This window comes from Halichoerus grypus, chromosome 10 (genome assembly GCF_964656455.1).
Source record: "Halichoerus grypus chromosome 10, mHalGry1.hap1.1, whole genome shotgun sequence".
Classification (NCBI taxonomy): domain Eukaryota; kingdom Metazoa; phylum Chordata; class Mammalia; order Carnivora; family Phocidae; genus Halichoerus; species Halichoerus grypus.
This window is the reverse complement of record NC_135721.1, coordinates 123,902,085-123,926,116: the sequence shown is the minus strand read 5'-3', so window position 1 is coordinate 123,926,116 and position 24,032 is coordinate 123,902,085. Positions and strand designations below refer to the sequence as shown.

The following is a 24,032-nucleotide window of genomic DNA, read 5'->3' as shown; positions in this document are numbered from 1 at the left end:
ACTGATGATAAATTATCATGGGAGAAGGAGTTACCCAATGACACATACACCCCCCCCTTCCTAGGCACTGTCAGGAATTTTTATTTTATTTTATTTTTATTGAGGTATAATTGACATGTAACATTACATTAGCTTCAGGTGCACACTGTGAAATGATGACCACAGTAAGCCCACTGACACATTTTAATGCAACCAAGATTATCATAAATATATCAACATAATTAGGGGGAATGGTGGGGGAATACACACACATATCAATGGAAGAAAAGAGAAACTCAGTGCCTATAGGAATTTACAAATTATAAAGGCAGAATTCCACATCACCAGAGAAATGTCAGAAAACTCAGTACATGATATCGTAACAGATTGTCAGCAATTCAGGGGCGAAATACTGGATTTCTGTCCCATCCATTATCTCAAAATAAGTTTTAGATGATTAAGGATTTAAGCTCTAAAAATACTCAAAGAAAACATAACTGCATTTTAATATAATCCTGATATGGAGATGATCTTCTGAAAGCCACTCGATACAGCTAACCACCTACAAATGAAAAACTTTTGTAAGGCAAAAATCAATCATACGGTAGGAAAAACAATTAGAAATTGGAAAAATGTAAGTAAACACATATGATGGGAATATATATTCTATAATGTGTTGAAAGACTGTTTACAACATAATAAAGAAAACAGATGCCCTAATAGAAAAATGAGCATGGACCATGAATATATGGCCTACAGAAAAAATAATACAAGTGGATAATTCATCTATGAAAATAAATAAAACCTCACTGATAATTAAAGAAGTACAAGTTAAAACAAAACATGATTCCTATTTTATGGGGGCCTATGAGACCGCTTTCCCACCGCTGATTTTGGGCAATTCCATCTGCCACTGGTCTCTGTCTCAGGTACTGTGAAATGAGTGACTTGGTCTCTTAGGACTTTTCTCACTTGCAAAAGACTCCAAGCATCTAAGCAAAGGTCTCTGCCTGGTGAGGAGTAAATTGACAAGAGAAGAGCAGAAAGATCATTGGGAGGACACTAAAATGATACAAAATACCTGGTGATAATGGTTGACTTGGCATTTTGTGGAGTTGACTTCTTCTCTTCTCCCCAAACCAACATTATCTTTGATTCTACACTTTGGCTTGAGTCATCCCATCACCATGGAATGCCTGCTATGAACCCGATTTCTGGTTCAGGTAAAACCAATAGACCAACAAGTCTTTTTTGAAAGGTTACCCGTCTTCCAGGGTTAATGAGCATCCTATGGAAAGAGAAAAAATGTAGTACCAGGATAGGTAGTTCTGGGCCCAGCTGTGCCCTTGACTCCTAGCGTGAACTTTGATGTCTCGGCTAGACTTCAGTTTTCCCATCTGCAGGGTGAGGGTGCTTATCTGGATTATGTCAAAGGGGACTTCCAACTCCACATGCCATGGAAGGTTGTGGCTTAGGGCATCTGTGACAAGCTAAGAAGCACGTGGTGTCTGTGCATGACCCTTGTCATGCTGAACTCCTCCGGGCAGACACACATGGCTGGCTAGAACAGAGTCTCCTCCTCTGAGGAGCTTTCTGGACAAGGAGAGCCTAGGAAGTGGCCAAAGGGTGTGCAAAAATTACCAGGGAACCTGGTTACTCAATCCCCAAAGCTCACACAGAGCCTGCAGATATGACATCAGGATTTGATCTCAGCCCAAACCTCCTCAGCTTCAGAATGCTGTGTCTCGGGGAGAAGCATGGTAGCCATTGAGCTGCTCCCAATTAACCACATGCCTTCTGACTGTGCCCGCCCATCCTGGGCATGTCCGCCAGCCTCTCTGGGTAATTTCACTAATATCACACAGCCTCCCACATTATGCTCGCTCCCTTTCCTCGCCACTACATGCAGAGTTGAAAGTGTCTTTATGGGGCAGTGGTTTGGAGAATGCCAGCCAAGAGGCTTCGGAGGCCCTACTGCTCCAAACCCCTTCTTTCTACATTTGGTTAAACTCCAGGCCGGAAGCTGGGGCCAGAAATGGAACAGAGGGGAGGGTGCTCACAGTGGGAACGGGGGTGGTTTAGACAATGTTCATTTCTTGACAGCTGAGCATACAAACACCATTCCTATAATTAGGGAATCTCCCGTCGGGCTGGTGTTGGCAGTAGGAGGCCGAGCCCGGGTACCCCACAGATGATGGAAAGTCCCCTGCCTGCTCTCTCTGCCTTCTCGGCGGCCACCACGAGTGCACAGGTACTGGCTCAAACAACGCATGCGCGGACTGTCGTGGCTGCGAGGGCGAGCGGTCCTAAGCAGACACCGAGATAGGGAGGAGAGAGGATTTATTCCGGCAGCCCCGCTGCAGCATCTCACCGCCAGGGAGGGAGGGAAGGAGATGGCTGAGTCTTTGGCAGTGTGGGCGGACAAGAGGTGACATCAGCTTGCCTGGAGGCAGCAGGGCTGTGCTTTATTGTGATTCTGCAGTAAAAGACCTTGGGTGTTTTAAAAAGTAAAAGACAGGTGTTATTGAAGAATTCGTGTCCGCATAAAAACACTAGGCTGCAGACTAAGGAGGACCAAGCATCATGTAGGGTGGAAAAGTTGAGAATGTAAACCGGAATTAGAAGAGGGGCAGAAAAGTGATCTGGGTTTATTAAAAGTGAAATAAATTACTGCTGAGGGAGAAACTGGTTAACAGAGCTGTCTGCTGTGGAGCTCAGTATGAGAGGGCACTTTCCCAGGACATTCCCAGGGGGACTAGGGAGTGTGGTCTCTGTTGCAGAGGCTGTAACATTTATCCCAGTGGAGTTTGATGGGGGATTTGGAACCTTATGGAAATCCACAGAGGAGAGGCTACTTAATGCTTGTTCACTGCCCACTATGTGGAATTCTCTTCTCACAGGTTTAGCACCTTCCTTTTTGAGTCTGATGAGAGACAGAGACGGCCTCCCACCATAGAAACTGAACAACCAGGCTCACTTTCATTCACCCCTGACACCTAGGGCTGCTCAGCAAATCCAACATTCCCCCTGGCACTTTCGATCTCCCCGAGTGACTCCGAGCAGCAAGGATGCAAGGGTATTCTTTCCCAGGGCCACACAGTAGCTTTGTCCACAGCAGCACCCAAGTCAGGGCCATTGGTGGCCATGGCGAGTGTGCAGCAGTCCACTGCCCACATCACACAGTTGTAGGGCTGTGCTTCTGGCTGTGGTCACGGTGCCTGGAGGCTCTCTTTCTTACAATACCCCCTGAGCTGGAATTTTCATCATCCCCAGAGCCAGATTTTGCAGATTGGGTTCTTAGGGGAGCAGGAGCTGAGACAGAGTGAGGGGTGCAAGTTCCGTTGCAAAGGGCCACCGGTGAAAGTACTGGAGAGAAGCAGGACTGGGCACGGACAGGGAGCCATCACTATGCAGACCTGACGGCATCTCTGCCAGCCTTGCCGGGAGCTCTGGAGCAAGCATCTTCCATTAGAGGAGTCCTCCCTCCGGCAGAAAGCACCACAGCCTTAGCCTGTCCCTGGCTGGGGGTCCCCAGCTCGAGCACCATGGTAGTGCCTGAGAAGCCCTCAGCTGGGGCTCCTTGAAGGGGGTCTGAGCTGTACCTGTCCCAGTCAGACCCTAGTGCCGCCCTGTGCTGCGGGCTGCGTGTCTCCGCACACATTGGGGGTACAGCTCCTCCGGGGGGTGCTCTTCCTGCTGGAGACCACAGAAGGTGGGGGTAAGTGGGGCAAACTTCGGCACCAGCCCCTGCAGCTGTCGCTCCTCCTCCTCACCCTGCTGGTCACTCCATTCTATAGCCTCCTTGTCCTCGGCTGCCATCAGGGCTATGCTCTGGTGGTGAGACCCAGACCCTCCTTCTGAGGGGTCACCACACCCTGCTTGGGCCCTGAGCAGACAGGGCAGCTGCACCTGTCCATTCACGGCTGCACGGGAAAGATGCCGAGAAACTCTGTGCCTCTCCTCTGGTCATCTTCCCTGCTGTCCCTTGGCTCTGCCAGGCCTGTCCTCGCTGAGATCCTAAGTTTAGGAAAAATCTTCTCGGATTGGTTTTGCAGATCGGGTCCTTAAGAACCTGCCCTGGAATTCTCCTGATGTTTGTCCCCAGGCTGGCTCTGTAAAGCTGAAACATCATTTCCCACCAGCCTTGAAAACAACAACCCTGCCGTGCATCAGTGCATCGGGGAAGAGAGTCGCTGGTCCCCTCTGTCCTCCCGCTAACAACAACCAGGCACACCACACCCAGCAGCGTCCTCCCTCCCTCCCTCCCTCCGCCTCCTCACCCTCAGGACAGCAGCCTGAAGGGGTGAGGAGAGAAGCTGGTCTGAGTGGCCTCAGGATGATTGTCTCTCTCAGTACTTGTTTCCACTGTGGTGCTTCATTTTATTTATTTCTGCTTCCTTTCTTTTTATCTAGGTTAAGAAGGTAGAGGTTTGCCTATTCGGTAAATATTTTTTAAAATAAGATTTTGATTTATTAATTACAGCTACTGTTTTCCCATCCTCAACCTCATAAATTTATTATTTTACCTTTACTATTATTACTTTTTTAGATGTCCCTTGGTTTACTCTATCCTTTTTTTTTCCCTGGCTTTTTTGATGTAAATTTTGATGTACTTATTTTTATTATTTTGTTTTTATTGACGTAAGTATTTCAGGGTACTCTCCTCTGATCTTCTGTATCCTTGTTTTTTGTTGTTCACGTGAACCATCTTACAATGATAGTGTGTTAAATTCTATCGTTGGTGAGCTGCAATCTATGTCTCCTTGCATATCCTGTAGTTACTTTTTTTTTTTAATTGAAGTGAACTAATATGATATTAGTTTCAGGTGCGCAGCATAGTGAATGGACAATTCTGTACATTATGCAATGCTCACCATGATAAGCATAGTCACCACCTGTCATACAGTGTTACTAAAATGTTATTGATGATATTCCCTATGCTATCCTTTTCATCCCCATGATTTATTTATTTCATATCTGGAAGTTTGCACTTCTTAATCTCCTTCCTCTGTTTTGCCCATCCTCCACTCCCCTCCCCTCTGGCAACACCAGTTTGTTCTCTGTATTTATGAGTCTGTTTCCATTTTTTGTTTGTTTGTCCATTTGTTTTGCTGTAGTTACTTCTTTATGAAGGAGAATGTTATATGTGTTATGTGGTGCTTACAACGCACATCTTACGGTGAATTTTGGTTAATAACGTTAAACGTGTCCTTCTGACAACTTGAGCAACAAAATAAAATGCAACCCAAAGTATAAAATGTCTGTAAGTCCACACTGATATAGTTAAATGAAAAAACAAGGAGGATAGACAAATCTCCCATACAGATTAATTCCAAATAATTGAGCTTCCTCCCCCTCAAGGAGTATCTTTTTTAAAATTTATTTATTTTTATTTAAATTCAATTAACATATAATGTATTCTTGGTTTCAGAGGTAGAGGTCAATGATTCACCAGTCTTATATAATACCCTGTGCTCATTACATCACATGCCCCCCTTAATGTCCATCACCCAATTGCCCCATCCCTCCAGCCCCCTCCCCTCCAGCAACCCTCAGTTTGTTTCCTGTGATTAAGAGTCTCTTATGGTTTGTCTCTCTCTTTGATTTTGTCTTGTTTTATTTTTCCTTCCCTTCCCCTATGATCCTCTGTTTTGTTTCTTAAATTCCTCAGCATCAAGGAGTATCTTAAGTGTGGGATATGCACAGTGACTTTCTCCCTGAGAGAATAATATGGAAAGAGGGAGGGAAAAAAGGAACTTTACAGTGTAGAAGCCTGATAAACCCAACAGCCTAATGATCAGGTCAGCATCACCAATGATAAGTCAGCATCACCAATGATAGTACGTACCCTTGACATGATGTGATGAGAAGGACACTCCCCCTTGGTGGTCTTCCTCCAAAAAACCCATAACCCCAGTCTAACCATGAGAAAAAACATCAGACCTACCCAACTGCCTAATCAGTGCGCCTCTAAACTGTCAAAGGTCATCAAAATGGGGAAGGTCAGAGAAACTGTCACAGCCAAGAGGAGCCTAAAGACACCCAACGGCTAAATGTAACCTGGTATCCTGGGTGGGATTCCAAAAAAGAAAAAGAACATAAGGCAATATGAATGAAGTTTGGACTTTAGTTTACACTAATGCATCAATATTGCTTCATTAATCATGACACCTGTACCAGAAGAACGTAGGGTGTTTGTTAATACTGGGAGGAGTGGTGTGCTAATCCACAGACTGCTGTGCTCTACTCAGTCTCCTTTCTGGGATTTTCACACTTAATGGAGACATCCTCTCTGGGAATGATTTTAGGTCAGTTCTAGGCTCTCCACTCATCTCTTCTTGACACAGATATTTCTGGACCTCACTTTGCTCTCTGAAAAAGGTAGAGGCAAGAGTTCAAAAGATACCTCCTTGAAAATCAAGAGTCTTTTCAGTAAAGGTAATTTGAAGTTTTTGCTGTTCCCTGACTTCTGACTATATTGATGTCAGGGGGTTTATGTGGTTTTCTTCTTGTTGTTGTTGAATTCTATAGTTGTGAAAGAATGTACTTGAAGATTTAAATTGATAAGGACACCAGCTACCCTGGAAGTCTGGTGAATTTTTTCTCCAGCTTTAGTGAGATGTGAGCATCCATTGACAGATGAATGGATGAAGAAAACGTGGTGTATTCAACCATATAAAGACAGGAGTTCCTGTATTTTTGACAGCATGGATGGACCTTGAGGGCATTAAGCTAAATGAAATCAGCCAGACAGAGAAAGGCAAATACTGTATGATTTCACTTAGGTGGAATCTAAAAATATCAACTCATAGAAACACAGAGTAAAATGGTGGTAGCCGGGGTGGTAACGGGAGGGTGGAGGAAATGGGCTGGTCAAAGGGCACAAACTCTCAGTTACAAGACCAACACATTCTGGGCATCTAACGTGGAGCGTGGTGAATACAGTCAACAATGTTGTATTGTATCCTTGAAAGTTGCTATCAGAGAAGAGCCTTTATGTTCTCACCATAACAACAAAATGGTAATTATGTGAGGTGAAGGATTTGCTAACTACCCTTATCATGATAAACATTTTACAATATATATGTGAATCACATGATTATATGTACACCTTAAATTACACCGTATGTCAATTTTATCACAATAAAGCTGGGGAAAAAAGTAAATTGAAGAGGTAAATGTTGATATCTTCCCCATGGGGCATTTTCCCTTTCAGAAGCACAGCATTTATTCAATCTTCGTGAACAGTTGTGTAGGTTTCTTTTTTAAAGTTCTGCCTACCTCTTGTTAACGTTTATTTAAAGGAATGGTATGATTTTGTTGATATTATAAGTAGGATTTTATTCTATTTTATTTTATTTTTTATGTAAATTTTAGTTAGTTAACATACAGTGCAATATTGGTTTCTGGAGTAGAATTCAGTGATTCATCACTTACATACAACACCCAGTGCTCATCACAACAAGTGCCCTCCTTAATGCCCATTCCCCATCCAGCCCATCCCCTACCCACTGCCCTCCATCAACCCTCAGTTTGTTCTCTATTGTTAAGAGTCTCTTTACGGTTTGTTTCCCTCTCTCCTTTCTCCCCCCTTCCCATATAGTCATCTGTTTTCTTTCTTAAATTCCACATGTGAGTGAGATCATATGGTATTTGTCTTTCTCTGACTGATATAAGTAGGATTTAAAAATTTTTATTCTGATTATTGCTCGTTCTAATAAAAATGGGATTTATCATGTACTAACTATGTGACTGTGGATGGTTACTGAACCTCTCATGGCTTCAATCTTTTAACAAAATTAAAGATATGAGAGAATACCCATTTGAGAAGGTTCTTACGAGAAATAAATAAGACAGTACATATAACACAGTTAGTATAGGATCTGGAACAGAGAAGTAGTCAATACATAAACTAATCTTACTACCAGTGGTGTATCTTGTACTTGTCGGGCCAGAAGTTTGGGCATGGCTCTTGCCTACTTTCCAGGATGTCCTGCTATCACGGGTCCACTGCAGTGCAACCAGTCCCCTGGAGAATGAGAGGGAGCCCTGGCTTGCATGCCTCTCGAAGGGGCAAAGGACACAGTGGTCCCTGTTCTCTCACCCCGAGGCTCTGCTCCCCACTTCTGCTCACAGCGGGAACCCAACACAAAAAGGAGAGTTGTCTCAGGGCCAGAATGTCACCGCTAGACTGTACTTCCCGAATAATTACATCCAACCCCCTCAAATTGAGTAGACAACTGAGGCTCAGGGAGGGAAAGACGTTCGTCTGAGGTCATCCAGCAAGTGGGGAGGCTCTGCACTAGAACACAGGTCCCCTGACTCCTAAGCCTGTGCAATTTCAACCCCATCCCAAATTCTCTTTCTGGGAGAGCTTCCTTGTTCAAGGGCAGTGAAGCAGGTGGGTCCACAGCAGAGCCCTGAGGTCGTCCGAGTTTGCCTAACACACCCTCCACGGTCTGCACCATCCGAATCTGCCTGCCTGCCCCCACCCTGTGCATCTCCAGAGGACACGATTCACCACCCACACTGAAGGATCAAGGGCTTGGTGTGTCCTGGCTCCTCATTCACATCTTAAAATAGAAAGCCGGGGAAGGGTATGGCTTAACCCAAAGGAATTAATTGTTAATGGAGGCATCTCAGGCAGGAACAGGTGAAATGCTTCAAGAGCGCGGATTTCCCTGCTTCTTTCTGTGGCCTCTTGGGAGGATGTGGAGCCCTGGGGAACATGAAAAGGAAAGGCGAGAGGGAGCTAGAGGGTTAGCCACTAGGGTTGGTTGGTCCCGCCGGCAGGGCTGGCGATAGCCAGGTCAGGTCGCGGGGTTGATGGGAGAGGAAAGAAACAGCCTGCAGTTTGTGTCCTGCTTAGTTTCTTATTTCCCCGGGCTTAGGCCAAAGGCAGAATTCCCTAGTGAAATGCAGACTCCGGGTCTGGGGTCGATTAGTGGATTTCTAGTATTAAGCCCCAGGAATGGGCCCCTTGTTTCGGGCCCTGCTGTCCTTCACACCCACCGGGGAGAGGGAGTCCCAGCCCCCCACCCATCTCCCTGGGGCGCCCGGGAGCACAGGAGTCAGGAGAGCCAGAAGCAAACGAAGCAGAAAGTCGTCTTTTATTACAAAGTCAAGAAGGGAGGCAGCCAAGCCCAGACTTGGGCATCCTGAGCGGGAGGCGGAACGCCCAGGGAGGGAGAGGGCCGTGCGACAGGGGCCGGGACCAGCTGCCCTGGGGACTTCCCAGGTGCATCAAGGACAGGCTCCACCTGGCTGGGAGAGAAGAGAACCGGAGAGGTGACTCAGCCGCTCAAAGCACTCAGGGGCAGTGGGGGGCAGGGTCACATCCAGGTGGCAGCCCTCTCAGGACTCGGTCACGGGCTCTGAGACCCTTGGTCTCTCAGCCACCTCCCCGCAGCCTCTCTCTCACCCAGCCGGGGTCATTCCCCATTGCTCAGCCTTCTCTGTGCCCTCAGGGTCCCCTCTTCCTCCACCTGGTTCTCACCTCACTGGGGATCCAAGCAGGCCAGCCCACAAGGGCCCTTACAGCACTTCTTGGCCCCCGGGCACTCGGTGTCGCTCAGACAGCGGTTCGGGGGGTTCAACATGGCGCACTGGATCAGAATGTGGGGGCAGAAGCCAGGCTTAGTGGACACGGGACCTTTGGCTTTGACTGGATCTTGACCTCTAACCGGATCTTGTCCTTTGACCGGAACACGACCTTTGGCTTTGACTGGATCTTGACCTCTAACCGGATCTTGTCCTTTGACCGGAACACGACCTTTGTCAGTGCCTTGCCCTTTAGGAGGAATTGTTGAAAGAACAAATGTGGCCACATGTAGTCCCTGTGTGCCTGCTTCGCTATCTAGTCCTTCCTCCACGTGCAGCCCCTGCGCACTGCTGTGTTGTCCAAACCGCGGCCTGAGGTGGGGCAGGGTCTTCTGGGCAACTGCTGTCTGTACCACGGGAAGGCTGTGCCCCGGGCTCTGGGGAGAGGATCTACAGAACCACGGTTCCCTTGGGTGTCCATTTATCCCCCCACCCTCCATGCCAAGTCCTTTCAGAAGGAGAGGCCAGACTGGGGTGACTCGCAGAGGTGAGAAGGACACATGGTGCTCTTGGGGGAGGGGTGAGTGCCTGAGACACACACCAGGAGATGCGAGCTCCTTCCCCGCTCTGGAGATTGTCTGGACAGTCTCCTCCCTCATAAAATGGGGGTCTTCAAACTACATGGCTTCTGAGGTCTCGTTGGTGTGTAACCTCCTTTTAGAGGCTGATTACCCAGATGCCTTCAGGGGGCAGACAGGCAGGGGCCAGACCCCATACCCAGGCCCAGATTCCTGGGGCTCCTCGCTTCACTGCACATTCTGCCCAGGTATCCACACCTGAGGCCACGACCACGTAACAACACTCCTTCCAGCAATAGTCCTGATATCTCAGTCCTGATGTGGAAAGCATGTTGATTCTACTGGACAACTTCCTGCTCTCTCTGGATGCAGTGGAAGCAGCCACAGACCATCCATGGGCGCCTGGGTGGCTCAGTTGGTTAGTGTCTGCCTTCGGCTCAGGTCATGACCCCAGAGTCCCAGGATGGAGTCCCGCATCAGGCTCTCCACTCAGCGGGGAGTCTGCGCCTCCCTCTGCCCCTCCCCCATCATGTGCTCACTCGCTCTCTCACTCTCTCAAATAAATAAAAATTTTTAAAAGAAAGTGTGAGATCCAGCCCTGCCCACTGCCCCAGAGTGCTCCTTGGCAGGGCACAAGCCAGCCTCACCCAGGGCACTTGTCTACTCACCCCCAGTGACAACGGCCTGTGCCGCCAGAATCCCCAGGATAAGGAACACCACCAGGACCAAGAAGCTGCTGGGCCTCATGTTGTCTCAGCTGTGTGGCTATGAGCTGAAGCTGATCCATTTTATGCAGCCCAGCGTGGCCTGGAGCCAGGAGGGTGGGTCTGTGGTTTTCCATGAGACAAGACCTACATTTCCTAATTCTGCCAGGAAGGATCCACCCCTATCTTGGAAGGGACCTTGGGGCTTTCCCCAAGGATTTTTCACAGAGATGAATGGCAGACACTGTGTTACATCACCTCTGATAGCCCCGAGAGCTGTCTCACTTTCTGACAGAGAAGCAGGGCTGGCTGTGGGCCCGGTGTTCTGATTTCAAAGCCATTGCTCCCTGTTCCTGCAGGCCCACCCAGACCTACCCTAACCATTCACCCCTCCCAGCACCAAGTTGGGCTTTGCTTTCATGCCCTCCTGGCCCTGCGGAAAACTCTCGAAGGCAAATTTGCCTTGAAAATCTAATGACACATCGCTACACGGGTCATCTCTGAGATGCACCACATAAGTAATCGGGAAGGTGGGATTCTAGATCTCACATAACAATGCTAATAAAAATAATGCTGGGTGAAAAATTCAAGTCTCAAGAGAAAATATTTTGAATTATAGGCTTGTGTATAAGGTTCAAAACTAAGAAACACTAGATTGTCTAGACATACTTATGTATGTGGTACGACTCATTTACGCAGGGGTGGATGAAAATGAGGAAGCTATTCACACAAAATCTAGGATAGTGATTAACTCTGGAAAGGAGGCAAGAAACATTCTGGATGGGTGGGAAGGACTCAGGTTGATTTAAGTTTTTGGTTCTTGGTAACGTTCTAGTACTTGGGTTGATTGGTGATTTCCTTGGTATGTGTGTGTGTGTGTGTGTGTGTGTGTGTGTGTGTATTTCCAAGGCTGTGGGGTAAATCATTTATGGATTACCTTCGCTTTCCATAAACCTGCAGTGCTGCTCTCTTGGGTGGTTTTCAGTCTTTCACTATTACAAACTATACCCCACATGGCTTTTTGCATTAACTTGTAAGCTAGAGTCCCAGAAGTAGGTTTGCTGGTACAAAGATTAAATGCATTTGAAAATTTTTTCCAGTTTATTACAGTATATTGACAAATGGATTATATATATATTTAATGTGTACAATATGACATTTTACTATACATGCACATTATGAAAAGATGGCCACAATCAAGCTAATGAACATATCCATCAACTCATATAGTTACCATCTTTCAGATGCTTTTGAAATTTTTATACTCTTGTCTTATGTCCTTTGATGGGGGTTGTACCATTTTGTACCCATACCAGTAGTAGATGAAATCACCTGTGTGCATCCAGGCTTTGGCACAGACAGTGTGTTTAATTTTTTTTTTTTTTTTTTACCAACCTGATAGGTGAGAAATCATGCCTTGCTGATGTTTTTAGTTAGCATTTCTCTCATTTTTATTTTTGCATATTTCAGAAGCCACTTACATTTCTTTTTCTGAAAGCTTCTTTTCCTTTGCTCACTTTTTAATAGATTCGCCAGCCTTTTTTCTTCTTAATTTTTAAGCACTCTTTATATCTTATGGAGAAAGGTCCTTTGTGGTATGGTTTGCAAATAAAAAAATTTAATGTCATTCTAAGATCTGTTCAGAACAGCTCGGGGTGGTCTCCTTTCCTCATCTTATCTGACGTTACCTCCTAGTGTTTGGCTACAGTGCACAGAGTGAGAGCATGTTTTTAATATGGTTATATTAAACAAATCTGGCTATATTGTATTAAGAAGACTGCACATCATATTAATACAGGTTCACTGAAGAGTTGATGGGGGGATAGAGGTTAAGAAGGTAGAAGGAGAAAAAAAGCAAATAAAAAGAAACAAAAAAGTATTGCTTCACCAAAAAAACTTATCATGTCTGGTGTGATCCTATTATATTTATAAATATATTAGAAAAAGAATGAATGTCGCTAGATCTCTGTGCACTGAATCCTAGAAATACTAATGAAATCTTACCAGCAGGAAAACAAGTTAGGGGATAATATATGTGTTTGATAATACTTCAGTAGAAACACATAAAAGTGCTATAAATGCCTTTATTCATGTACAAAAGAGGAGAAAGATGTGAAGGAATACATACTACGCTGTTAATATTGCTTACATCATGGTGATGAGAATGGGAAAAAAACCAGATGAGTAGGTTTTCCTTCACACGTACTAGTTTCTAATTTTTTTACTTGTCACAACAAAAAGTCACTGTTGTGATCTGAAATATCAAAGAAAATTATAATCGGTAATTAGAAAAAATAACTCAAGGAATCTTGTGAATGAAGAAAACAGCATAATTGACAGTTATATCTAAATAAACAATGAGATACATGTAACCAGTAGTACCAATGTTGAGAAGGTGTGCTTAAAATAGAAGTGTCATAATGTAAAAATGTAATAGTGTGTGTCGGGTATGATTCAGATGCCGTCCAAATAAATCATTCTGGGTAGTTCAAGCAGAAAAAGAATCCAGCTATTGTATGAGTGCGTGTGATTGTAGGAACTTGAATCCCCTCTGCAGTTCTGGATGCGGAAAAGTCTGGGACAGATAGTCACTGGATTGTCAACCGCTGTAGGGAGACATGCTGGGAGCAATTGAAATTCACCTTGATGAAGACACTGCACAGAGCATGCCACCATCCTGCCCCTGTTCACGCCCCTGATCCATCCCCTACTTACGCTTCCAAACATCAGCAAATATTCACCTCCCAGAAGGAAAAGTGCCCACCTTGAGCAGGTCTGAGAACAAGAAAGGTAGAGCACAAGTACTGGAAAGTGTAGAGAGAAAAGAAATAAGAAAATGCACCCAGGAGAAGGAGGAGGCATATTTAGGAGAGAGGTTATCATCTTGCAATGGCTGCAGCAATATCTCTTTGGCCATGGCTGATGGTAGGAGCCCTCCTGTCTCAGACGAGTTACTTAAGACTCAGGAAAAGTCCACGTATTTAGGAACTGCCCATTATTGTAGCAACGGAGGAGGGAGCCCTTGAGCTAAGAAACTAAGAAACCCATTCTAACTTCCCACCCCTCCTACTCAGGTAAGATACTCTTTTCACTAGCTGATCCGTGAAAATCTACTGATTTTAAAATAAGAAAGAAATGTGGAAATCACATAAGCCATACAAAAATACTATTTTTTAAAAGCGGAAATGAGTAGCAAAGCTTAAAAACATTTAAAACAGGATTTTTAAAATCTTCAGTAAAATGTCACCACAAAACTGAAAAAAATGGATATTCCAAAATGAATGTCTAAAATTACTGAAGCAAACTGAAACTATGAAGAACCACCATAAAGCAGAAATATAGAAATTCAAAGAAGAAATAGTAAGGTAACAGGAAGATGTGGAGTGAAATCTGACAGACCTCAGGGGAGAGATTGAAGACAAGGACAAAAACATTGCAGAAATAAAGACCAAGTAAGGACAAAAGGAAAGAAAATAAGAAAAGCAAAGAACCACAAACTAAAAATGAAAAATAGCTTTAAAATGATTTCACAGAAAGTCTTCAGTATAAAAAGTCACTAGAGATGCAACAGACATCTAAATCAAGTTGCACAAAGAAGAAAACCAAAATACACACACACACACACACACACACACACACACACAAGAAGAAAACCAAAACAACAAAATAAAAGAATTATTTAAAACCCTAATCGAGGGGCGCCTGGATGGCTCAGTTGGTAAAGCGTCTGCCTTCGGCTCAACTGAGTGGGGAGCCCGCTTCTCCCTCTCCCTCTGCCTGCGGCTCTGCCTACTTGTGCTCTCTCTCTCTCTCTGTCAAATACATAAATATAATCTTTAAAAAAAATAAAACCCCAATCAAGGAAAATATTTCTGAAATTAAAGCAAGCTCGAGTCTATGTATTGGAAGTTCACACCGTGGTAAACACAAGACGCATGCGAGTAAAACGCTTGGGCTGTAAAGATAGACACAGAAACCTCCAGGAAAGCAACTCCCCTCAAAAAACAAAAACAAAAACAAAATTGGAAAAAAAAATCAGATGGAATGATGGCCAGAAAACAGCAGAGCAAAACTTAAAGGCACTGAAGGAAAGAGTACACACTGAGGATTTTTTTTGCACAACTACAAGAATATATTTCTGGACATGCAAGAACTCAAGGGATCTTGTTTCCAAGAGCTTTCCTGAGCAGTTTCTAAGGGACAAGATACACCCAACCCGGAAGATTTGTGGAAGTTACTAAAATGACAATTGTTGAACACTGGGCATTTTAACTGTGGAACAAAGACTAAGACAAAGTAGTAGCGAATAGTATGTAAATATGCCTTGCTGTGAAAATGTAGAAATAGTAAAATTTCCATCAAATAGAAGGACAATAGGGAAGGAAGTTGGATAAAAGAGTAAGCTCGCTGATTGCTATATATGTAATAGTTTCAAGTCAAAGGATATTTAAAACACAGTAAGCTTCAACAGAATTAACCACTTTTGTGCATCAAAGGACACTACCAGGATAGTGAGAAGACCAGCTGCAGAATGGGAGAAAAGATTTGCAAATCAGATATCTGATAAGGGCCTAGTATCCAGAATATATAAAGGACGTGTACAATTCAACAATAAAAAGATAAAACAGCCCAATTTTAAAATGGGCAAAGCACTTGAATAGACCTTTCTCTAAAGAAGATACACCAAAAAACGGTGAGCACACGAAAAGATACTCAACATCATTAGCCACTAGGAAAATGAAAACCCAAGTCACAAGATACCACTTTACACCCCTTAGTGTGACTATAAAATTTTTTATCTTAATGGAAATGGACAAGCTTTGGCGAGGAAATGGAGAAGTTGGAACCCTTGTACGTTGCTGGTGAGAATGTAAGATGGTGCAGCATGAACAATCCCAGAGGTTTGAGAGATAACCAAGAGCTTGGGCCTGTTGACCAATGGGTTCATCTGCTACGTGAGACCCCCTCCATGAGGACTGGGGGAGGTGGCTGTTTTCTCTAAGGCACAGAAACTAATACAAGGAGCCAGGGAAACTGAAGGCTCCACGCTGGCCTTTGGACATCTAGAAATCCATCTTCCACATCTGCAGGCAGCTCCCCGCTGGGCACACCCACTTTTACCCCAGCCTCCAGCTCTGCCTGTCCTGCAGCCTCACCAGACACATGCCGAGTCCCACTCTGCAGTCCCCTTCCCTCCTTTCTCTAGGGACTCCCAACCCCGGGGGAGCCCCCGAAATAGCTGCACCCGCCACTTGGGAGGTCCCTGTTCTCCCCTGTTAGAGCCTGAGATTCGATCTCCACCGGCACTCCATCCCCCTGATTACACAGGAACCTCTTAGGGTGGTCTCTTTTGAGAAATAAATGATGAGGTGACCCCTGTCTCTGACACCTTAGAGTCATTTAATGGAGTGAGCAGTAACTTGAGGGCAGGACAGACTTGGGGGTGAGGGCAGCCTAAAGCAGGGAAGAGGGTTCCTAGACAGATTTGGATGACCTCATGTCTCCGCTGTCTATGCACCAGTCACATGCCCTGCTCCACGGAAGCTCCAAGGAAGGCCAAAGCCCCAGGAGGAGCCACTTTGAGTGTGGTGGGAAACTATGTTTTAGCATATCAGTCCTACAAAATACCATGTATTCATTAAAAATGATGATATTGGAGAATACTTTAAGACACAGGAAAATGTCTACAGAATCATCTTAATTGAAAAAGCATTTATCAATATACGTGTGTAGTTTGTAATCAGGGAAAAAAAATAGCCCCATAAAATTCTCCTTCTACTCCAAAAGAAACATCAGATCATAGAATATAGGGCCCCTCTTTTCCTGAGAGCTTAGAAGACAGCATGAGGGATTCTAGGTAAACCCAGTGAAGAACTTCCTGGCTGTGAGGGTTGTCCTGGAATGGAATATCCTCTTCCTTTCTTAGGGTCAGACGAAGTAATGCCTTGCTTCCAAGGCCCAGTAACTGATGGGGATCACCGGGAGGCAATGACAGAAATCCCACCTTAGTTAGGAATCAACCGTGGGTCCTTGAGCCAGTTCTCTCCCATCTCCGGCCTACTGTTTCCCCATCTTTCAAGAAGGAGGGTGGTGAGGATGGTCTTGACCTCCCGCAGTTCTGGTCAGGTACTATGGTTCAGTGGAGGTCTCTGTTTGGGGCCCCTTCAGACCCTGAACCCCCAGGGCCTCTTCCACCAAATGCAGGAGCCAAAAGATGTGAAATCTAAGGTGAGTCCTTGGCTGTGATGATTTTTTGCTCAGGATCTCTTAGGGCCAGGGAAGGGGTCCCAGAAGCCTCCTACATCTGCTGTGACCAGTCACCTCAGCCAAACAACCACCCTGACCACTGAGCCAGTCCCAGGCAGAGGGCGGTTCTACCAGAAGTCACTGGAGGTGATTCACCAGAGGCAGGGAGGTCTCTCTCTCTCCTAACCACAGAAGCCCAGGAGGAGAGGCCACAGCCGGCCTCCCTCACCGTGCCTACCTGGGCCCACTTTCTCCAGCAGGGAGCTCTGACCTTAACCCGAATTCCTCCTAGGCATCCAGAACTCTGCCACCCCCTTCTTGCCATTCAAAGCTGACTTCTGTCCCCTGCCGAAGCTGTTGCTGGGGCTGCAAGACCCTAGAGAGCCAGGAGAGGGATCATCTGTCTCAACAACCCTCATTCTTTATACGGATGAGAACAACCAAGGCCCGAAGAGGGAGCAGACTTGCCCAAGATCATAGCCCGAGTCCAGCAGGCAGGACTAGATGCCAGCCCCCAACACCAGCACCTGCTCCCACCCACCCATCTTCAGTTCTTGCACAAGCACACCGGCCCTGAGGCTCGAGGGCAGGGGGCGGGACCGGGACAAGGCAAACAAGACCCACTCCGTCCAGCTCATCTCCTTCCTCCCCTGACTCAGTTGCTCTAGCCTCCCTGGAGCTGCAGGGATCAATTTAGGGGCCCCCGAGCCCTGCCTTAGTAAGTGCTGGTAGCAGAAACATGAGGGCCTGGAGCCTTCTCCTCCTGGTGGCCCTCCTGGCTTTGGGGAGCCAGCTGCCTGCTGTCTCGGCCAGGACGAAGGGAGGTGAGTGTGGATGGCTTCCTCTGCTCCAGGGACCAGGTAGTTCCTACCTCTCTGGGGAGAGTGAGGGTTGGGAGCGCAGGCAATGCAGTGTGACGTCTGCGTGTGTAGCTGCGGATGCCCGCTTCTGGGTGCTTCCAGCAGCTGGGGTTTGGTTTGCACCTCTCTGTGCCTGCCAGCCGGCCTTGTGGGCAGCTGTGGATGTCTTCGTGCCAGGGTCTCGGTGCTCGTCTTCCCGTGCGAGTGTGGGATTGTGTGTGCATGTGCGTACGTGTGCATCTTTGTGCCTGCTTGTCTGTACGAGTCTGTGTCTGCACGTGTGTGTTTAGGTACGGCTGCACGTGTGTGTGTCCGTGGGGTCGTGCCTGTGTGCACACGTGTCTCTGGGGGACGGGGGAGCAAACCTGTATGTACCTGCTCTTCCGTCGATGTCTCCGTGGATTATTAGGATCTGTGGGCCCGCCTGGCAGCGAGATGACCCTCTCTGTCATCTTCTGTTGCTACCAAGGCTGCGCCTGGTCTGGTCCCTGCCCATCTTGTTTCTGTCTTTCTCAGGTCCTTCTTGTGTCCCAGAGACCAACCTGTGCAAGGGACTCCCAAACTGGGTGGGGGGTGTGGTTTCTGGGATCTGTTGGGAAGAAGCTCCACCCCTACCCTCTTCCAAGCTTCCTGGAAAAGGCTGGGGCTGACCTGTCAACAGGCAGGGGAGGATGGGGCTGCTGCGAGGCTAGACAGGTGCCTCCCGACCTGGGCAAGGCCTCCACTTCCTGCCTTTCTGGGGCTGGGACACCGTGACCTACATACACCTGTGCATCCCTGGCCCTGCCTTGTGGGACGGGGACAGTAATGGGGACAGGTTCCCTCCCCTGCAGGTCCTGGGGAGCAGCTCCCTGCCTCCTCTCTGCCCCCTCTAGCCTAACTTATGCCTTCCTCCGAGGTGGGGCTCTCTCTCCCTGGGGCGCGAGCTGGTTTGGGGAAGAGAGTGCTCAGGCCCAGGCTGAGGAGGGAAGGATGCTGGCAAGTTCCAAGGCCAGACCCCTGCTGGCTCTGATTCATGTGGCTCGGCCGCATTCCTCCTCGCTGAGATGCAGAGAGATTGAGACTATTTTCATCCCCATTTTGCAGGTGAGAAAACTGAGCCACTTGAAATGCCAGTTCTGAGTCTCTCTTCCTTTCTGTCTATTCAAGGCTCAGCTCCCGGCCCCTCATCCCAGGAGCTCTCCTGGCTGTGACCACCCCAGCCCACAGGTAGATCCCTGTCAGACTTCAGGCACCTCCTCTCAGCTCAAGCCCTGAAGCCTGAGCACCTCTGGCCAGGGCTACCCGCCTGGACCTCAGAGCCTTCCCAGGGCCCCGCCTACCCCCAGCTGGGGGCAGGAGGGGCTCATCCCGTTAGGGGGCTCCCTCGAAGACTAGCTGCTCTTTCTCCAGCAGGGGGCAGCAATCCAGTTTAAGACAACCCAGTCGAACTAGCGAAGTGGGTTTTGAGCACTTCCTGTGTGAGCAAGGTGCCCCCTACGTGTGTGGCCAGCGTCCAGTTGGGAGCTGGAGGGGAAGGGAGATGCAAGGAACAGTCAGGGCGCTTGCTGCCGGCTGCTGGGGGCTCTTGAACCTTTTCTCAGACGCTAGACTAAAGTGACAGCCTAGGACCAGCCTTCATCCTCCCCAGGACTCAGTGGTGGCCGGAGCAGAGGGGTGGGAGGTCAGAGTCCTAGCTCAGGCCCCTGTGGGTCTGGGCAATCACTACCCTTCCAACCCTTGACTTCCTCCTCTAAATGGAAGAAGATACTGAGTCAAGCCTTCTGCATGGAATCTGGAAATGGCCCAAAATCCTAACAAGAAAAATGGCTAGATCAGCTCTGGGACAGAACATTCTAGAGCTGTCAGAGGACCACCTCAAAGGCGAGTTCATTCAGATCCCGGACACAAGGCCACGTGCAACAGGACACGCACACAGTACAGGCGTGGCTGACTGCGGCCGGCCGTGTGACAGTGCACCAGGCCGGCGACAGCTGACGATGCTGGGTCGCCCTTCAAAATCCTGTCTTTCAAAGAGTGGCTGAGCCGAGCCGCTGGTGGTTTTGCATCAAGGACTGTGCCTAATGGTGAGAGAAGCAGGCAAGGGGTCTATTCTCACAGTCTCCGGCCAAGGGAGAGAAGCAGACAAATAGATGCGGAGTCACAAACTCTGAAGGAACGAGTGTGGGGTGAGTGGGGGAGGCTGACCTAGTTAGTCCGGGCTCAGAGAGGGAGGGTGTCGCCAGGATGCGAGGATGCAGTGTTTCCACTGAGACCTGATGAATGCGGTGGAGGAGAGAGCACCGGGCAAAGCGCCCAGCAAAAGCAAGGCCCCACGAAGAGAAGCAGCTGGGGAGCAGAGCAGGAGCGCCGAATGGAAAAGGTGTTGAGGAAGAACACAGGGAGGTGGGCAGCCCCAGGCCAGGCACGGCCTGTTGGCCCAGGTGCAGATGTGGAACTTCATTTGTTGCCATCCTTCATGTCATCTGAGTCTCAAACCAGCCCCGGAGGGAGTCCAGCTTCCCATTCCACAGAGAGAAAACTGAGGCTTGCAGTTGAAACAAAAACAAAAAACTTGCCAGCCATTTGCAACAATGTGGATGGACCTTGAAGATGTTACACTGAGGGAGATAAATCAGCCAGGCAAAAACAAATACTGTATGATCTCAGGTTAGAATCAAGAAATCAAAACAAAACAAAAAACAAGCTCCTAGATACAGAGAAGAGATTAGTGTTCACCAGGGGTCATGGGTGGGAGGTAGGGGAAATGGGTGAAGGGAGTCAAAGGTACGAACTTCCAATTATAAGAGAAATAAGTCGTGGGGATGTAATGGGCACCATGGTGGCTATAGGTAATAATACTATATTGCATATTTGAAAGTTGCTAAGAGAGAAAATCTTAAAAGTTCTCATCATAAGAAAAAAATTTCTAATTATGCATGGGGACAGATATTAGCTAGACTTGTTGTGGTGATCATTTCATTATACATAAAAATATCAAATCATTTTGTTGTACACCTGAAACTAATATGTTATGTCAATTATACCTCAATAAAAAATTTAAATAAAAACAAATAAAAGCAAGTCCACCCCCCCCAAAAAAAACAAAAACAAAATAACTTGCCAAAGGACAGGCAAGAAATAAGGGGTAGAGAATTCGGATCTTGCAATTCCCAGATCGGTGCTCATTATATGACTTGGAACTGCCTCCAGCTGCAAAATTTGGGGGTTTTCTTACAGAGAAATTTGGGGGCTGCCCACCGGACGATGGGCCCTGCCTCCTCTCGGTGCCGGACCACTGCTTGGATGACAGCCAGTGTCCTGCAAGGATGAAGTGCTGCTACAAAGCTTGCTTCCGCCAGTGTGTCCCTTTGATCTCCGGTGAGTGTCCCTCTCCACCTTGCTGAGCGCCCAAGCCCCGGGGCTGGGCACAGGCAGGGCTCACCAGGCCCCTGTGTTGCAGTAAAGCGGGGCAGCTGCCCTGAGGACCACCTGCACTGCCTCAGCCCCGTGCAGCACCTGTGCAACAGAGACTCAGACTGCAGGGGCTCCAATCGGTGCTGCCTCGGGGCCTGTGGCCGAGACTGTCGCAACCCCATCGAAGGTATGGTTCCTGCGCGCCTGGGGCAGCTTCTTTCCCTCTCTTAGCCCCAGCGTTAGACGTCCTTCCAGGTCAATAAGCCGAACAGGACACCTACCTTCCCAGGAGCCTGGGGCTGCCCACGCCAGAGCTGGGGAAGGGGATGGGGCCGGAGGGCTCCTGTTGGGACCCGTTAGGACCAAGGAGGAACCGGAGATCCTCCATTCTCTTGCTGATCTTGCAACTGCTCTGAGCTTCAGTTGGCCCTTGTGAAGGAGGGTGGGCCATCCTGCCTGAGTGGCCACCAGGGCTGGGCTGATGGGGTGGATGGGGATCAAAGTTTCTAAAGACCCCAGAGTCCTGTGATGGGGGGGTGTAACCCTTTCCTTCTCTCTCCCCAGGCTAATTCTGGTTTCGGATCCTCAGCATGGGGTCCCTAGCAGGAAGGGATGATGATAGGGGGCCTGGGACCCTGCCACCCAGATACCGCTATCTCTGCCAGTGGCAGTTCCAACCTTCTGATGAACACTGAGCTGCTGTCACCTCCCTTGCCTCCCATCCACCCCTGGTTTCTCCTCCTGGGAGTCAAGGTGCATAGATAGACTCCTATCACCCTGCGCCACCTCCCCATCTCTTCCGGTGTTTCCCCACTTAAAATGCCCAACACAGGTAGGCCCCTCTTTGTGGGGTCCAAACCCCTCCCTCAGGCAGCCCAGCCACCTTGAACGTACGTTCTAGTAGAGTTTTCCAGACATTATCTGTTTGCATACCCCTTTCCACATTTGTGCCACACCTGCAAAACAGCATCTCGATAACTTGCATACGGCCTATACTATTTATCTAATGTCTTTCTTTAAATGGACTCCCTTTTGTATATAAATAAATTTATTTCAAAAGAAAACCTTGACATCATCACTATAAATGGAATACGCAGAATCACTTGCCACGAATAAAATGTGATTGTAAAAGCAAATGCAGTGAAAACAGCTAAGGTCCATTAAAGTAAATGTTGTCAGATGAAACAATATTAAACAATAGTATTAAATTCTCCCTAGATGCTGCCACCCGCCAACACTGTGAGCCTGAAGGCTGCTCTCTGTCTCTGGTAATAAAGGAAGATTAGCAAGGGTTAAAGACAAGTTAAAGACACAGATCTCAAAACTGTGACCTCTTTCCTGGAGTAATCAGAAGGACTGAGAAGAGAACTTTCTCAAGAGTCAGTGTTGTAAAATGCTGCACCCAGGTCCACCCTAAGATCATTTCAAATTGCTCCACATTTGGGGAATGTTGCTTGAACAGTTGGGATGTCATTATTTATGGGAGAGTCTGTCTCACATTGGACGATACCTCATTCACCTGGATTTCTCAAGGGTCAGTCAGTCTGCAGTCAGGGCCTAAGAGGGTGGGGAAGGAGGTCAAAGAGGGAACGACAGCCATCCCAAGGGACATTCCTGGACCCAGAGGGCTGGATTCCTGACTGTCCCAGTCACGCAGGACTTGCTTTGGGGAGAGGCAGGAGGCGGCAGACTCCTCCCTGCTTTATCTGCTGGGTTTCCTCTTGTATCCCAGTGGAATCTGGGGCTGGGCAGGTTGAGTTGGGAATCCTGGGTCTTCTTTCCTTGTTTTTTTGACCTGGCAGTGTGGTCACGGGTGAGTCACCACTCAGGGATTTTGTTTGCCCTGTTGGAAGATGAAAAAAAATCCTACTTCCTCACTCATAGTCCTTCTCATGGGGTTCAAGTGCTGAACTCAAAATCAGCAAATGCTAATTATAGGGATACATGCTGAAGCCCAAGAGAGGAGGAGGAGGAGAACAATCTGAGTCACTGACTCCCTGTGAGCTTGGGTATTTCCTTTCCTTCTGGGCCTCAATTTCCCCATCTATAAACTCAAGTGGTCGACACAGATAATAGGGTCCATTGTACTGTTTGCCCAAAGACACACCCCTTCCCTCCCCACCTTTACCATGGCTTCCCTGGGGGAGAGCACACATCCCCCGCCTAGGGATTTAGGGCTTTGCACTGGGACTGATGGGATGTGGCCCCAAGTGACAGTGTGCCAGTTTCAAGGCAAGGCACCTGCCTTCTTGGAGCTTCCTCCCTCTGCCATGAAAAGTGCTTGCCCAGAAGCCACTGGTCTTGGGATGAAGGATAGCTGAGGCAGGCCTGATGCTGAGCTGCCAATCCTTTAACTTGCAAGAGCAAAATAAATGTTTGTGATAGGAAGGCAGTGAGATGGGGGGTGGCATTTGTTATAGATTTATAGCAGTGAGAGCTTGTCGAATTCAGATAATGATTGTTACTCTTGAGTGAATGCCCATTCCATGCCTCACACTCTAAAACATCATTTCATTCTTCCATCCTATAACCCTGAGGGTGGTGGGCATTCTTTTTTTTTTTTTTTTTTTTTTAAAGATTTTATTTATTTATTTGAGAGAGAGAGAATGAGAGAGAGAGAACACCTGAGAGGGGATAGGGTCAGAGGACGAAGCAGACTCCCTGCCGAGCAGGAAGCCCGATGCGGGACTCGATCCAGGGACTCCAGGATCATGACCTGAGCCGAAGGC

At 47.6% G+C, this 24,032-nt stretch overlaps 2 protein-coding genes across 3 annotated transcripts; one reads left to right on the top strand and one right to left on the bottom strand.

The window, feature by feature from the left end:
• Positions 1-9,072: 9,072 nt before the first annotated feature.
• Positions 9,073-10,875, bottom strand: PI3 (peptidase inhibitor 3). 2 transcript variants are annotated; one of them, XM_036114580.2, is made up of 3 exons: positions 10,766-10,875; positions 9,476-9,769; positions 9,073-9,243 (listed from the first exon to the last, which is right to left on the bottom strand). In XM_036114580.2, exons 1-2 carry the CDS (start codon positions 10,842-10,844, stop codon positions 9,477-9,479), a joined length of 372 nt encoding a protein of 123 aa, XP_035970473.1. In that variant the 5' UTR covers positions 10,845-10,875; the 3' UTR covers positions 9,073-9,243; position 9,476. The 2 variants fall into 2 exon arrangements, with proteins under 2 accessions (XP_035970473.1, XP_035970474.1); XM_036114581.2 differs by having other exon boundaries at positions 9,073-9,239.
• A 6,849-nt stretch (positions 10,876-17,724) lies between these two features.
• On the top strand, positions 17,725-22,373 carry WFDC5 (WAP four-disulfide core domain 5). Its single transcript, XM_036114579.2, has 4 exons — positions 17,725-17,871; positions 21,127-21,267; positions 21,350-21,490; positions 21,868-22,373. Exons 1-4 carry the CDS (start codon positions 17,787-17,789, stop codon positions 21,870-21,872), a joined length of 372 nt encoding a protein of 123 aa, XP_035970472.1. The 5' UTR covers positions 17,725-17,786; the 3' UTR covers positions 21,873-22,373.
• The last annotated feature ends 1,659 nt before the right edge of the window (positions 22,374-24,032 follow it).

Bases quoted from the DNA above. Each gene is read 5' to 3' on its own strand.
- WFDC5 (XM_036114579.2), top strand. From the start codon at position 17,787: ATGAGGGCCTGGAGCCTTCTCCTCCTGGTGGCCCTCCTGGCTTTGGGG. The intron at 17,872-21,126 runs GTGAGTGTGGAT...GTTTTCTTACAG, and splicing joins CTCGGCCAGGACGAAGGGAG to AGAAATTTGGGGGCTGCCCA. The intron at 21,268-21,349 runs GTGAGTGTCCCT...CCTGTGTTGCAG, and splicing joins GTGTGTCCCTTTGATCTCCG to TAAAGCGGGGCAGCTGCCCT.
- PI3 (XM_036114580.2), bottom strand. From the start codon at position 10,844: ATGAGGCCCAGCAGCTTCTTGGTCCTGGTGGTGTTCCTTATCCTGGGG. The intron at 9,770-10,765 runs GTGAGTAGACAA...TTCCTCCTAAAG, and splicing joins ACAGGCCGTTGTCACTGGGG to GGCAAGGCACTGACAAAGGT.